Source organism: Trichinella spiralis (assembly GCF_000181795.1).
Source record: "Trichinella spiralis strain ISS 195 chromosome Unknown Scfld5, whole genome shotgun sequence".
Taxonomy (NCBI): domain Eukaryota; kingdom Metazoa; phylum Nematoda; class Enoplea; order Trichinellida; family Trichinellidae; genus Trichinella; species Trichinella spiralis.
Genome location: NW_003526944.1, coordinates 1,426,592 through 1,442,322, shown reverse-complemented (window position 1 = coordinate 1,442,322; position 15,731 = coordinate 1,426,592). Strand labels below are relative to the sequence as shown.

Genomic DNA, 15,731 nt, shown 5'->3' with positions numbered 1-15,731 from the left:
TGAGACAAATTTACAATAGAATCATCAGCCAGCTTATATTATTTTAAACCTTAGACAAATGGATTGGTCGTTTTTGTGTTTTATGCTTCCTATATAATACGAAAATATGCATAGCTTTCAGATAATTAATTCTTTTCACTTTAAATTTTCTTGTCCATTTTTGTTGAATCTCTCCTCATCTGTGAATGAAGAAGTAAATGTACATGCGCACGTGAATATATGCATTTTGTACGTGTGTCTGAATTCGAATTAAAAATTACCCAAAATTGAAAAGGAGGAAGATAGTGACAAAAATACAAAACATTTCCGCAGGAAATCACAGTAATGACGCAACAATGATTAATGTTGATTGAGTCAGTTACACTGTGAATTCAGTGAAATGCTTTATCAATGTCGATGTAAATACGTGTCATACTGTAACGTCACTGACGCAAACTTGAATCCGAAATTACAAATAAAGAATGTAAATAATCTGAACAATAAATAAATAAATAAATTGCCGTCTCTCTTATTAGCCTATCAGTAATGAATAGACATTTAAAATCACAACAATCTTTAATGATTTAAACATTGAATTCGTATATATATATATATCAAAATTGTCTACAAGCAGCTATATTTGTTTTCTCTTTCTACAATTTGACAATTTATTTTCCAACAAATATACAGTATACATTACAGTATGATAAAACTTAATTATCATTAGTTCAGTTAGCTAACGTGTGTTTGACTGTGCGTCGCGTTATTTAACGGCGTCCTCAAGTTCTGTCCCTTTTAACTGAACATTTTTGTCTACATTTAATCCCTTAAATTTACAATAATGCCGTCCAAACAGCGCATGCGTCTGGCCAATGAATTCTACAGCAAAAATGTAACACAGAGAGGGAACGTGGCAAAGACTCTGGTAAAGTGACAGTCATATTTTCATAATGAATGCTCAGCTGAAACTTCCCAATTTATAGAAACCACAAGAGGATAAATACGCGGCAGCTCCATGGTTGATAGGATTGTTCGTGTTTGTTGTCTGTGGTTCTGGTAAGCAACAGCTAGTTAAAGTTTACACGGCACAGAACTGATTTCATAAATTATCTTTTCTGTTTCCAAAAATAAAATTAATATGATGAACGGAAAATTCAGTGGATCATGTCACCGCTGTGAAGTATCAATACCATCAGCATTATTTAAAAATTAATTTATTTTTTGACTATTTTGAAAAGGAAAAAATTGACTCGCGTGCAATTTGACTAACACATCCCGTGTTTGATTGCTACTTAGTTAGTTAAACGGTTACTTTGTTCTTTCTTATTTTTAAAAAAAAATTTTTTTCTAGCAATTTTCGAAATTATTCGTTACGTGAAGATGGGTTTCTGAGCATTCCGCATACTGTTTCCTGCAGCCAGTATATCCAGCTGATTTGTCTTTGTATATGAAAATTTGACCTGTTGAAAAATTGTTTTCATCTGCGATTGCACTTGTTTGCCATTCGCGGTGATGCTGTTAGTAAAATTATAATCTCATTCCCAGTTTGTACTAACAAAATTTTTTAAACCTTCATTGAAATCTTGATATAATAACTTTTTTCCTTTTCACGTCAGAGGGAAATTTTTGTGAAAAGTTCCAATAACAAGAACAATACGAATTGGTGTTGGTTTACAGCTCCAATTAAATCTACTGTTTTTATCTGATAAGTGAACAATGAAATTTCACTTTGTGCAAAATCAGAGGACAGATTGACAGATAGTTGTACAGCTGTTAAAACATCATGTCACATTGACAATAGTAATCCACGCCAATATACACATGTATTAAGAATGCGTGACAGTGACAAGTCGATATTACGTGCAATGCATACGTCAGCAAAATACATGCCGGTCAAAGAACAGAAAATTGCATTCAACGACCTTAAGGTCAAATCGAATTTCAAACAACTGGCACCGACCGTAACAATGTTTCAATTATAGAAATCATTTATTGAAAATTATTGCCACTACTCTACTACTGAAGAGGTATAATTACAAAAATTGAATGAAGAAATATTATCCACCTGCTAAATCTCTTCGGTGAATATATTACCTGAGACCATTATGAAAATTTTTTCATCCAATATGTGGACGAACTTGAGCATCACATGTACGTATAGTAGATGCAAGATTTACTTTCAGATTTGACATTGCAGTTGTAAATTTGGACTCTCATAAATAAACTGTTGAACTGGTTAGTGCTATTATATTTAAAACAATAACTGAAAAAATAACTGCTATTTTCATTGGATTGACTTTAACTACAAAACTAACTGTAGTGTAGCAATTAGCAAATTGCTCATCAATACCCGTGAACTTGTTCTGCTAACTAAAACCTGATTTTTAAATAAATGCTCACGAACTGTGTTTACTGTCATTCTACTGAATCAATTATTCTTGCTTAAACAAGTGAACTGCTCGCAGTTGACTGTCACTAGATAAAAGACAAGTCGAAATAAGCGACGAGAGACGACGATCCCCAAAGGATGACTGCTGATTCGAAAGAGAATACTGAGGCGCTGTTAAAAATGGCATGCCAGGAGGCGGAACGTGGTGTTGAAAGTGACGATGGCGGTCCGTTTGGCGCTCTAGTGGTAAAAAATGGACGTGTCTTGGCCATCGGTCACAATGAGGTACTCCTGACCAATGATCCGACCGCTCACGCAGAGGTGACTGTAATTCGCAGGGCGGCGGCCGCTCTGGGCCACTGGAATCTGGCCGGCTGCGAGCTGTACACAAGCTGTAAGCCGTGCCCGATGTGCTTGGGCGCGGCGCTTTGGTCAGGCATTGAAAAAATCTACTATTCCCTTAGTGAAGAAGATGCGGCTGCGGCTGGATTCCGCGACAAAGCTTTCTACGACTTGCTGTCCGATTCAAGCTCACTGAATGCGTACATGGAACACGTACCGGTAGATGGTATGGAAAACGCGATGCAGATGTGGATTAACAAGGAAAACAAAGAACAATACTAATACTGAGTTTGTGCGGTAGAGTAGCCTTAGATACCGTTCCTCGCAATCTTTCCTTACTGCTGATTTTTGCATTCATTTTCAGTGAAATGAGAAAGGAAGACAATAAAGAAATATTTTTTACGTATTCTAGTAGATATTCATTTCATCCGGTGAAACAAAACAACAACTTGCAAGTAACTAGGCAGCGGCCATAAAGATTACTTTTAGAAAAGAATTCATTCATTTTGAAAAAGTAGAACCGATCGTTAAGTTTTTGAACAAACTACATCACCATATTTAAAAGATTTCACGTTAAAAATTCAATGTTTCAAATAAAACAGAATACTACAGTATGACAAAATGACATGCAAGATAAAAAAAAACAAAGTTACCTGAAAAAATGAATGAGAAACAATGCTGCAATGCAATTTATCGTCGACGTGATTTTCGGATATCGGCACTAGCTAGAAAAGGCACATGCTACAGTTTAAAAATGCAAATTTTAAAAACGGAAAAATAATTCGAAAATTGAATTCGATCATGTTTTAAACGCAAAAAAGTAGAGTGAAAACAAAATCAGTTTATTCAGAAATCATCGACAAGATTGTTAGCACAAGTTTCTGGTGCAGAAGATGCAAGTGTAAAATAGTACTCCGAGCATTATTAAATTTTTTCCGTCATTGAACTGGCGGAACAATACGGTATGATTACGTTATCCATGTTAGGAATGACGAGTTTTTTCTAAAATAAATACTGAAATTATTCCAATATAATGAATACAAATGTGAAATTTGCTAACGTTTATCATTTTCTTCAATCTGTTCTTTATAATGTCCGTTAGTGGATTCAAGTTCACAGAATGCTGTCCAAATTTCGGAGATATTTGAAATGTTATTTCCGGTTCATTTCGAAAAGCATACCTAAAAATCGAACTAACGAAGCAGTAAGCAACAACAACAACAGCAAATAATATACCAAATACGATCTGTAGGTGGAGACGGCAAGTTGACCACCAGACGACCTTTCAAGTGTGTCACTTCAATAGCCAATGTGATCGGTTGACCAGCGATCTCTTGAAATTAATTGAAGAAATTTACACCAACAGTAAAATTTGCTTGTTTATTAAATAAACTAAAACTGACTGGCTAATTTGTCGAAAATTTTATTGTACTTCGTATGCTGATAATTTCCTGCTGGTGCGACGTAATACAAAAAAAATTTTTTGATTCTTTCTCTGCTTGAAAACCAAATAAAATATCAACTTTCATAAAATTCAATCATTTTAAACATACTGTCCGGAACTGATAATTCGAGAATATTCCTCTTCGCTTGACGAATCCCCGGATTCGGGAATGTTTTCATCGCAATAATTCTTCTTGGCGGACTTTTGAACTTGTTCACCACTGCTGCTGTAATTTTTGGAGACATTTAATTTCGTCTCTATTACTATAGAAATCTGACCCGAATATTCAATCTAAATATCACCACTGTAAGCTTTTTGATTAATAAGAAAAGCTGGACAAAAATTAGCCAATGTTGTTTACTTCGAAATCAAACCACAAACCCCAGAAATCTCTGATCGGTGGATCATCGACTGAATGAATGACCGGCGAGGTTTTTCCCAAATTAAAAGAGATCAATTTGATAGTGTCAAATATCGGTGAAATCTTAAAACCAACAAAAAAAATTCATAAAAATTACAGCAAATAATTAATCAGAAATACGCTTTCCACTTACTGACATCACCAGAAGCTTTTTTTGGATTTCTCCCATAATAGCTTCTACGATAGTTTGTTCTGTGGACAAAGAGAAAAATATTCTACAACCATGAAATGATTAAAAAAATAAACAAATAAATAAAAACACAAAATAAAAACCTCGCTATGATCACGTTAAGCCAATTTAATGATTGCTGAACGGAATGGGATGAATCGGCATGTGTTCTATCGGCAATTTTAGCAAAACGACGGCAATCATTCAATTCGATATATCTTCTGTTGGTTCCCTCTTCGTGCTTTGTCACAACGCTGTTCATGAAACTGAAAAGTATTCTTTTTTCTTCCCAATATTCATTAATTTTCTCGATTAATCAAATTGTCTACTTACTTTTCATACGTTTGTTGCATAGCATGAGAAAAATGATTGTTCAAATTAGCATAACAGTGATCTGATCCAGTTGAAATACACTCGCTGTCACTGTGACAATTTCGATCGACAGTTTTGGAAAAAGTGCCGGCAACCTTTTTCAAGCTGAACAAAATAATACGAATAAAAAATTAATACAATATAAACTAAACGTAAATACCAATAAAACCACTGTTCCTTTTCGCGATTGTTTTTTGCAAAAAAGTACAACACTTCATCATCGTTAGACTCTTTGCCAATGGCACACTGGAAATCATTATTCAAATTTGGGAGCGACACAAAATTCTTGGACATACTGATTTTAGAATAAGTGAATTCACCTTTAAATTTTTAAAATTAAAATTAAAAATTGACAATAAGTATAGTTATTGCTTGCCTCGCAATTTTATACAAATGGGATACTTTTTTGACCACCAACGACGACGTGCAAGCTGCTCAGGGAGAAGGAAAACATCAGCACCTTAAAAAAATATTACTTTATAATGAAATTTTCAGTTTATAAGTTACCTTTTAAATTGTATATTCTTTCTGAGTTCAATTCCACTCCATCAGATTTGTTTAAATTTGCCTCGCCTTGCATGGAATCATTCGCAACCGTGCACACATGCATCATTCCACTACTCTTCACCATAACGCTGACCAAAGTCGTTTGTTTCTTGTGATACAATGATGGTTCGTAGGAGGTTTTCAGCTGCCTGAGAGAACCCTGAAATTTTAATTCCATATTCATAAATTATACTTCACTAAAAAAAGATTAATAACAACATTATCATCATACCAGATAAATGCATCCTTCTTGAACAGAATAAGTAGGAGTATCGATGAACTGTAAATGTGCAGTGAAAGTGTTTTGCTGAATTTTCGGTTTTGGAAAAAACCGAACACATAGCCAAATAATGATAGCGAACTTTAACAAATCACCAGGTAAAATGTAGAAAATAAAAATAACAAACGATAAGCAAAACACATGAAATTTGTTAGACAACAGATGAGAAGTGAAAACATTCATCCTTGATTTTTTCCAATGGCCACCGTTGTCCATGTTATTGCTGTTGGTGGATTTTCTTATCTCGACAGTTTCACCGCCGTCAGACGGAAGATAATTATTAAAAATTTCCATATTGTTCGTCGTGGATGAAGCTGTCGGATTTTCACGGGCAAAATTGTTTTCCAAGTTTGCTTTGTTCAACGCCCTCAGGCGTGCGGTGTGTTGCTGTGGAGAGTGCCCCACCCGCCGACCAACTTCAGAGCTATGTTTCCAACCCAACGGTGAAGATTCACCGCCACTTTCAATGTCCGACTCCTCGCCTGTGTCGAGGGAGTTTCTGGAACACGACTGAACAAGCCTCACCATTTCCTGCGACATACGTCGACGAGAAAAGATCACTTTTTGACGGTCCGTTTTAATTTTCGGGTAAAATTCTAAAATAAATTATTTTTCAAGAAAAAAGTATATAACACTACAATACTGAAACTAAAAATCAACCTTATCAATCATTTCACAATCTAAACGTAAGCAAAACAAAATGAAGCATACTTTAACTCCTACGCTTTTTTTCAATTCGTTTGATCAACATTCTTAAAAGTAATTTGCATATTGATTGCGTTCACCCAAATATATACTGTACAACACAACGTTCAATTCACCCACAAAAGACAACTGACCGAAAAACTACATTATACATAGTATATTATAAATACAAAAATGCCAACATTATTCTCAAAATTATAAACTGAAGTAAATTCAATACAAAAAAAATATAATTTCAATCTGCAATTATGCACCAACTGCAGTTAATTCTAACTAATCAAAAATTATGAAAAGAAACAAACTTCAACTGTAAATAACAATAATAAATCTACAAAAACAACTCAATATATAAAAGCTTATAACTAAAATTCACTTTTAACACAAAATAACATAAATAAAAATATTACGTTTCATATAACGCAAATCTTTTAAGAGAACTACAAATCAACCTTACCCAAATTCAGCCTTACCCAAACGTATTATTTGAACACATTTTTGTAAAAAAATATTTAAAAAATTAATCATTTATCTCATAAATTTACACAAATGACACAAAAACTTTGCGTTATTTCAATTAAAACAAAGTATGCCACTTTACCGTCGTCCATTTTTCAAGATTTTCAGATTGAAATCTCTGGGCGTGGCTGTTTCAACGCTTCATCTGACGCAATTTGACAAGTACAAGATTGAATTACAACTAAAAATTTGTGAGTTAAAATCTGTAATCACAAAAATTAGCACAATAACCAAAAGTATATCAAAAATAAAAAAATCATTCGTTATTCAATTAGAAAATTCAAAAAAATATTGTAAAAAATTTATATTTAGAGAAAGAAACTGACAATACCAAAGCAATAGGGCATTGCATAACATAGAATTTACATAACGCATTGGGAATGACTGAATGAGAAAAAAAAACGGATACTTCATGATGATTACTTTATGAAGAGATACTTACACACCAATCTGCTAACAAAATGTCAGGATGATTTTACTTTGCAAAAAGTTTTATACAGTAGTTCCTAAAAATTATCTGATATTTAAGAGCAATTGAAACAAAACCAACAAATGTTATTTTCAGTACAAAACAAACCATTTGAAAGTTTTACTTTCAGTTTGTTATTCCCTTTGTTTAACGGTAATTTATTAAAGCGTTTCGAAGATATTAGTCTTTTGTAAAAAATATCTGAAAACATACGCAATCTTATATGATATATAGTATCGGTTTGAAATCAAATATTCACTTACAACCGTTTTCACATGTATCCTTACACTTTCAGTTGATTGAATTAGATTTCCTTAGTTGAATTAAGAAATAAATTTGCTTTACAGAACAAGTTGTTGCTTTATCAATTCTTTAATCTGTACTTCTATACTTGCATTATTGTGCATTGTTAATTCTTGTTTTGTCAATCACACTATAAATATAATTTGTGATGTATGATTGATTTAAAAAATGATTAAAACATTCGAATTGATTTTTCAAACAAACTGACGTTTAAAGTTTTAAGCAGTAAAACGTTTTTTCCATATTGAATTCAATTAATTTGTGAGCAAATACTTTTGTAACTGTCAAAAGTTGGAATTTTTTAGTATGAAATGTAAAATGTGCACCAATGCATTTCTTGATATAAATCAGACCATTGTGCAACAAGCAAACACTGCTATATTTTAGTTTCTTGTCAGAAATGTTAAATTGTTCTGATAACAAAAACTTAGCAATTAAACTAATTTCAAAATGTTTCTTTCTGCCTAAGAAATTCGTGCGCATGTTCTGTATTTGTTTGTTTATATGTTTGAATATGCAAAAAAGTGATCAACCACGTCACAATGGTTAACTTTAATTTTATTTCATTTTTATGAAATTAAAACAGTTTCCTTGCAATATATATGCAAGTGCTATTATAAATGATTTTGAACAATGTGCACATACTGTCAATTTGACTCTATTTGTATATGTAAAAATCAAATATATATAAAGTTATCAACATTTGCGAAACAAAAGCGAAGTAATTAGATTATGAAATAATTTATTCCCATGACAAGGTGCACCTAAAGTTTTTTGAGCGTATTAATAAAAACTGAAAAACAAAAAGGAGAAGACAACAGGCAAAAAATTCAGCACAGAGGGCGGCACTGTCTGAAAATTTGAAAATTCAACAACAAAAGTACCTAATTTTCATTACTTTTCTTTTGGTGACCTACATATTTTAAATTGTTTTATTTTTTCAATTTTTTAAAAATTTATAACTTTTTCCTCATCTTTCAATCAAAATTCTTAAGATAATACTATAAGACAGTTTACGTTCAAATTACTAAACTTTCCTGCAAAAACTATACGATCAATTTATATAACTATAACAACCATATAGCATAAAATGTGTAAATTAACGATTCACAGATTATATAATGAAAAAGAACAAAAAAATTAAAGTTGATTTATATAACTTATAAAATTTTCACATACACAAATTATTCATTCATTAAAAATACCAATGTTAAAGTGTTTTTGCATAAAGTACATGTGCATTTTAAGTTATTTTTTATAATACAAATAAAAAGATTATTCATATTATCATAAAATAATTCACTCAATCATATTCTCTTTTGAAATTTATTCGCATTCCTTAACCAAAGTACTTTAAATTTTTTCTCAACAACACTTCACCAACAGCGGCTGTTCAACAATACTGCTCACATCTAATGCAGTGTCATCTTTGTAAATTTTCGAAGATGCATCCAAAATTTCTATATTCTGAGCATTTAAGAAAGGGAAGAATTCTTTCAACTAAAAAAATTAATTCCTGCTAAAAAGAAAAACGAAAATAAATTCAAAAAACCTTTGCTTTCAGCAAGCCAACAGTGACACTTTGGTTAGGATTCAACAAAGTCAAACAAGCCTTGCATGTGGTATCAATTAGCACGTTGATCCACGTTACAGCAGGCAAGTTACTGGAAGACGCCGCTCGTACGTAAATGGTTGTTGAATTCAGCTGCTTGGTATCATCAGTTGGAACGAGCAATTGTTGAAATAATTTATCCTTATATAAAGTAATGGATGACTCATTCCATAAACAAAAGGTAGTTCGAATCTACAAACATTTAATTTGTTAAATTCTAAACATAAAACAAAATCAGTATATCATGCTCATATTCTGATCATAATAAAAAGTACAATTTACAGTTATAATTCAATTTAAATTAGTAAGTGAATTATGTAGAAAACAAGTACATAAAAACTTTAGCACCAGTTAAAAAAACGCCCAGAACATCATATAAATAGTAAATGTGAAATTAATCCAATTTCAACTTGCCTCGTTTCGAAGTCTACACATTGTGATCATTCCACTTCCAACTGGATTCTCCAGCAATATACGAACACATCGTCCTGATGAATCTACCACATCAACGTAAGGGCAAAAGAGTTGTGATGACTGCTGAGAAGGTTTTGCACTTCTTGAAAATATGCAAACACAAATGACACAACCTTTCACGGTGACATTTTCTTTGATTATCAGTAAATGATCTGATTCTGTTTGAGGTGATTCGAGAAAAACAATAGGCTGTTTTAAACTCTGTTCCATAAATTCGCGCCACCGACAGAGACTTGAATACACTTTTGAAGAGTCTCCTCCACTTACGAGCTCACACTTAATCATCACATCATCTTGTGGAAGCAGCTTCGCCTAAATGTAAATTTTCAAGCATGTATACATTTTTAATCCTTATATATTAAAAGAGATATGCAAACCTTCTTACGAAGCTTCTGAATGCGATTCACCATTTCCCTTGCTAAACCTTCTTCATGCATGCTTTCATCTCGACTAACATTCAGCAAAACAATAAGTCGCCCATCGCTGTGTGCTTGATAATCTTTCACGTCAGTGTCGCCTAGTACGTATTTGATTTGCAATTCTTCGCGAAAAATTTCATATCCCAAAATATTTATTGGCCCCAGTTCCATCATACTGCATATATCATCTGCAGATATAGCCTTCAAAGCAAAGATTTCACAATGAATAAAGAAAAAACAATCAGAAATAAAATGCATACTTTAAGTGCATCCATTACTGGCTTCAAATCCTTCTTCAAACGAGCACCCAAAAGCTTCAAATTTACATCCACAGCACTGCGTATGCCCCATTTTGCTTTATCAACCGATACCATCATTGAACGTGCATTCACTTCGTCCAAAATGTAGTTGCGCATATTTTGTGCCATATCCAGAACCCTCAGATCATGATGAACCAACACTACCTCCTTGATTGGATACTACGCAACAAGTACAATGAGAAAACAAAAGAAAAAACAATCCGCAACATAATTAAATTCTTGTAAATACTTTTGTAGGTAATGCATGCCGATCACGTATTACTCTGGCAACTTCCACCACACTTTGCATTGTAATTACGTGATTTTCAACATCTTCATCAATCATCGAACGACTAAATGTAAAAGAAAAATACATTCCATTATATAATTAACTTTACATCGCTTACTCAACATCAGGTATTTTCACATAATGTATTGAATCTTCAGGCTTCAATTCTGCAAGAGGATCCAAAACAGCTTTCAGTCGCTGCCACATCATTTCAGTAATGAAAGGCGTAAACGAAGCCATCAAACGTACCAACAGCAACAATGCTTGGCATAATGTTTCTAAAGCAATCAAACTTTCCTCTTCTCCAAAACCACCCTTAATAAAAAAACTGTAAAGTAAAAATAAATTCTAGACCAATGATTGAACATTTCATCAAATAAATACCTTTAAGCGCTTTCTGTTCATCCGCACATACCAATTGGTCAACATGTTGACGTATTTGACAAGTCTCGGCACAACAGTATACAATCGATATGCTATATTACTCAACGAAAACAACACTTCAGAAAAACTTTTAAATTTAAATAAAACAATAGCATACCTTTCATTTCTTCTTTAACAAATGCTACCAAATTGTAGGTAAACGACAATATCCATCGATCCATAATATTCGTTGGTGTAATTAATTTGGCTGTGAATCGTTTTCCATGCTTCTTAAAACGTTAATGTTAAAATAACATTAACAACAATAACTATTATTATACTGCTTTAAAATCAGTCGCAACTTACCATCTCATAAAGAGATACATTCTGGAAAAAAAATCGATAAGCGTTGTACCATGGTAAGAAAACATCCTTCAAGAGGTCCCTCACACCCTCTTCTCGAAATTTCAGAAACTCGCCTCGTACTACTGGTGAATTGATCAAATAAAGCCTAAAATTAAAAAAAAATAAAATTATAATAAAAAAAAATAAAATGAATAATGAAATACCGAAGCACATCTGCACCGTATTTATTTACAATATCCATCGGATCGGGGTAGTTCTTTTTCCGTTTACTCATCTTCGAACCATCAGCAGCCAATACCAGACCGTTCACAATTAAATTTTTAAACGGAGGCTTACCAAATAAGGCTGTCGAGAGTACCAACAAAGTGTAAAACCACCCTCGAGTCTGATCAATGCCTAAAACAACAATTCCATTAAAAAATACCTTATTATACTATGTGTGTATTCTGAAAAAGTACCTTCTGCAATAAAATCAGCTGGAAAACTGCGCAAAAATTCACCATAATTTTCAAAAGGAAAATGCTTCTGTGCGTAAGGCATTGAGCCAGACTCGAACCAACAGTCAAAAACTTCTGGTATACGACGTAAAATGCCTCGTCCAGTGACGGATTCAATAGTCAGCACGTCAACGCTAATTACAAAAATTAGCCAATATTCAAAATTATAATTTCATCAAACACATAAGTGAATAATTAATTCATATTACATTTATTGCAGTAGAAACTATATTTACAAACTACTTCGGTTTAAAATGAATCGGATATTTGAAAAAAAATGTTGTCTTGAAAATGTACTTGAATAATAAGTATTAAAATAAAAATAATTTACTATTCTCGATGCAAATCTTCCAATTTTTTTCCAGTCAAATTCTGCAGTTCTTCTATAGAACCAACGCAAACCACCTCTTCACCGTCATCACTAACCCACAACGGGATCGGCGTTCCCCAAAAGCGATTTCTGCTAATTGCCCAGTCGCGAGCATCTTGTAACCAATTTGCAAATCGTTTTTCTTTCACAAAACTAGGAACCCTGAACAAAAGAAAAAACTTTACATAATTTATATAAAATAATTTTAATAATTTTAATACCAATATGTCTTTTCGTTGTTAGCTAAAAGTTGTTCAACCATAAATTCCACTTTAACAAACCACGATGGAACCGCCTTGTAAATTAACGGAGTATCAGAGCGCCAACAAAATGGATATGAATGCTTCACCGTACTTGACTGAATCAATCGTCCATTTTCTTTCAACATTTTGATAATACCTTTGTCTGCATCCTATTCGACGTATGCACTGTCAGTGACATGGAAAAACAATTCAAATATTCAATATTACCTTGACGTATTGGCCATGGAAATCGGTGACTTCTTTCGTAAAACGTCCACTGCTGTCTACAGGACAAATAGGATTCATTTCCTTTGTAATGACATGATTAAACAGACAAACTCTATAGTCATCCTCAAATGAATGTCAACACTTTCATTATCAATAATCATCCAATCTTAAAAATCAAAATTCTTACTTCACCAAAATAAGGTGCTTGGTGCACCACACCCGTACCACTTTCAGCTGATACATATCCATCACAAAGTATGGAAAATGCTTTACATTCCGTTTTTAAATGGGCAAAATATTCAAACAACGGCTTATATTTTTTCCCTTCCAACGACTGACCATGAAAACGTTCAATTATTTCGTACTCTTCTTCTGACTTGTATAAGATGTTCAATCGAGCTTCCATCAATATGAATATTCGATTAGAACTTCGTTCTCTGATTTTTACATAATCCAAGTTCGCATTAACGCACAGCGCCAAATTACTTGGCAGTGTCCAAGGTGTGGTTGTCCAAGCTAACAGTGACACGGATGGATCTTCATCAAGCGGAAAAGTTACAATAACTGAAAATCTTCCATTGCTAAGCATTAAAAACCAGCAAAACGAGAAACAAATTAAAGAATTACTAACTAGCAGGATCAACGACTTCTTTGTAATTTTGTCCAGATTCAAAATTTGACAATGGAGTCCCGCAAGCAGTAGAAAATGGCATCACTTTTACACCTCTGTAGACAAGACCTTTGTTATACAGCTGTTTGAATACCCACCATACAGATTCCATGAAACTTGGATATAAAGTTTTATAGTCATTTTCAAAATCTATCCATCGACCAAGCCGTTCCACAATGCACTAAAAATTGCAAATTTTCCTTGCTGAAATTGCTCATTTTTTTTTCTTAATTACTTAATTCAAATAATCTAAGTACTAATTTCAATTATGTTTAATGTCATACTTGCCACTCTTTAGCGTATCGCATAACAATCGCGCGACACTCGGCATTATATTTGGAAACACCAAACTTTTCAATTTCTTGAGGTCCCGCTAATCCCAATGTCTTGTCAATTTCATATTCCTAAAAGTAGAATTTTTCAATCTGATAAAAATCTTCATAAAGTATATAATTTAATTGGGAATTTAAACATTTTCGAAAACATAATTATTTTAAAAATTTAGATAAAATTTAGATTAATTTAAATTGTAAAGGCGTAGAAAAAATTCTCTACATAAAAAACTGAAATACATCAAAATAAAAAAATTTTAAGGAAAACATTGCATCTACTTAAAAAACACGGTTTTTGTAGGCATGTTGTAAGAGGAAGGCACATAAAACTGCAAAAGTTTAATTTAAATGGAAACTACTCAACTACAGAAATAATTTCCTTTTTCTGAGATTTTCAGCACCCTTAAAATTAACTGTCGGATTTTTTATTTAGTATTCTTTAGTAAAATATAAATTTACAACAATTACTTATTTAAATATTTATCAATATAAAAGCAAATGTTTAAGCCGAGAAAAAATAATGCTAAACAATTTCTTATAACGTAATAATATAAAATTACCACAGGAAGGCCGTGACAATCCCAACCAAAACGGCGTTCAACTTGAAAACCAGATTGATAAGCAAAGCGGGTAATCGTATCTTTTATGGTGCCTGCCAAAATATGACCATAATGAGGAAGCCCTGTAGCAAATGGTGGGCCATCGTAAAACGAAAATCTAACAGCATAGATAAAAATGATGCTTAAACTGGTGAACAAAAAATAAGAAAAAAATAATTGCTCACATTGGTCTGCCTTTGCTACGCTCTTGACAAGTTTTGAAAGCGTCTATTTTTTTCCACAGCTGAAGAATCTTCTCTTCTTCTAGCGGAAAATTTATACTTTCGTGCAGAGTTTCCATTTATACGAGCAACGGACACTAAATTAATCAAACACTACATGTGTCGTCTGTATCAGAATAAATTTTATGTTTCAGTCGTTTATTTCTTAGACATTCAAGAAAAAGCATAAAACGACAACAAAAAATTACAAAGTTAAATTCGCAAATCTATTAATTTTTTGAATACTATCTTAATGATAGCACCTACAGAAATTATTTTTTAAAATGTTCCACATCGTCATTACAAGTTTATGCATTAAGATTTTTCAAATATTTATTACGAAGTACCAACAACATATATATGAATGAATAAAACATGGGCCGTCACAGTTATTACCACTAAAATATAAGATAAACAGACTAAAAGTATATTACTCACAATGAGGTTCAACTTTCGGAAAGCAATTTTAAATAAATATTTTGAATTAATAATCAAGAATTATAAACACTTTGCAATTTCTTAAAACTAAAACCAAGACAATTCTTAAATGTACACGTCAGTATGTTGTAAAAGATAAATAAGTACAATTGCGCAACCATACATTCAAATTAAATTATTAAATAAAGCTTAACAAGAAATGTAAATACATTCAAAAAGTAATAATAAAATTAAACTTTGAGAAAATGCTTACAAAATGCACTGTAGTTATTTTAGCGCTTAACTAAAAGTCAAATGAACATTCTGATGAATTATTTCGCAGTTTTATTTAATTTCACTTTTTAAAAAGAAAAATGCCTATATTCATTTAAATTAAA

At 32.4% G+C, this 15,731-nt stretch overlaps 4 protein-coding genes across 4 annotated transcripts; 1 reads left to right on the top strand and 3 right to left on the bottom strand.

Annotated features, from left to right (window-relative positions):
• Positions 1-812: 812 nt before the first annotated feature.
• On the bottom strand, positions 813-1,555 carry Tsp_04004 (hypothetical protein). Its single transcript, XM_003374768.1, has 4 exons — positions 1,550-1,555; positions 1,354-1,494; positions 967-1,032; positions 813-941 (listed from the first exon to the last, which is right to left on the bottom strand). The coding sequence occupies exons 1-4, from the start codon at positions 1,553-1,555 to the stop codon at positions 813-815; spliced, it is 342 nt and encodes a 113-aa protein (XP_003374816.1).
• Positions 1,556-2,506: 951 nt separating this feature from the next.
• On the top strand, positions 2,507-2,992 carry Tsp_04003 (guanine deaminase). Its single transcript, XM_003374767.1, has one exon. The coding sequence runs from the start codon at positions 2,507-2,509 to the stop codon at positions 2,990-2,992; it is 486 nt and encodes a 161-aa protein (XP_003374815.1).
• A 408-nt stretch (positions 2,993-3,400) lies between these two features.
• On the bottom strand, positions 3,401-7,255 carry Tsp_04002 (hypothetical protein). The gene is made up of 17 exons (XM_003374766.1): positions 7,207-7,255; positions 6,818-6,849; positions 6,740-6,788; positions 6,120-6,538; positions 5,895-6,023; positions 5,624-5,822; positions 5,535-5,576; positions 5,325-5,436; positions 5,078-5,221; positions 4,849-5,010; positions 4,709-4,790; positions 4,536-4,638; positions 4,264-4,380; positions 3,947-4,043; positions 3,771-3,891; positions 3,683-3,712; positions 3,401-3,451 (listed from the first exon to the last, which is right to left on the bottom strand). The coding sequence occupies exons 1-17, from the start codon at positions 7,253-7,255 to the stop codon at positions 3,401-3,403; spliced, it is 1,938 nt and encodes a 645-aa protein (XP_003374814.1).
• Positions 7,256-9,952: 2,697 nt separating this feature from the next.
• Tsp_04001 (isoleucyl-tRNA synthetase) lies at positions 9,953-14,996 on the bottom strand. Its single transcript, XM_003374765.1, has 18 exons — positions 14,881-14,996; positions 14,657-14,813; positions 14,049-14,168; positions 13,726-13,945; positions 13,282-13,658; positions 13,095-13,217; positions 12,846-13,036; positions 12,586-12,786; positions 12,216-12,388; positions 11,961-12,153; positions 11,758-11,902; positions 11,570-11,681; positions 11,413-11,504; positions 11,147-11,343; positions 10,990-11,092; positions 10,701-10,919; positions 10,399-10,641; positions 9,953-10,333 (listed from the first exon to the last, which is right to left on the bottom strand). Exons 1-18 carry the CDS (start codon positions 14,994-14,996, stop codon positions 9,953-9,955), a joined length of 3,363 nt encoding a protein of 1,120 aa, XP_003374813.1.
• Between the last annotated feature and the right edge of the window lie 735 nt (positions 14,997-15,731).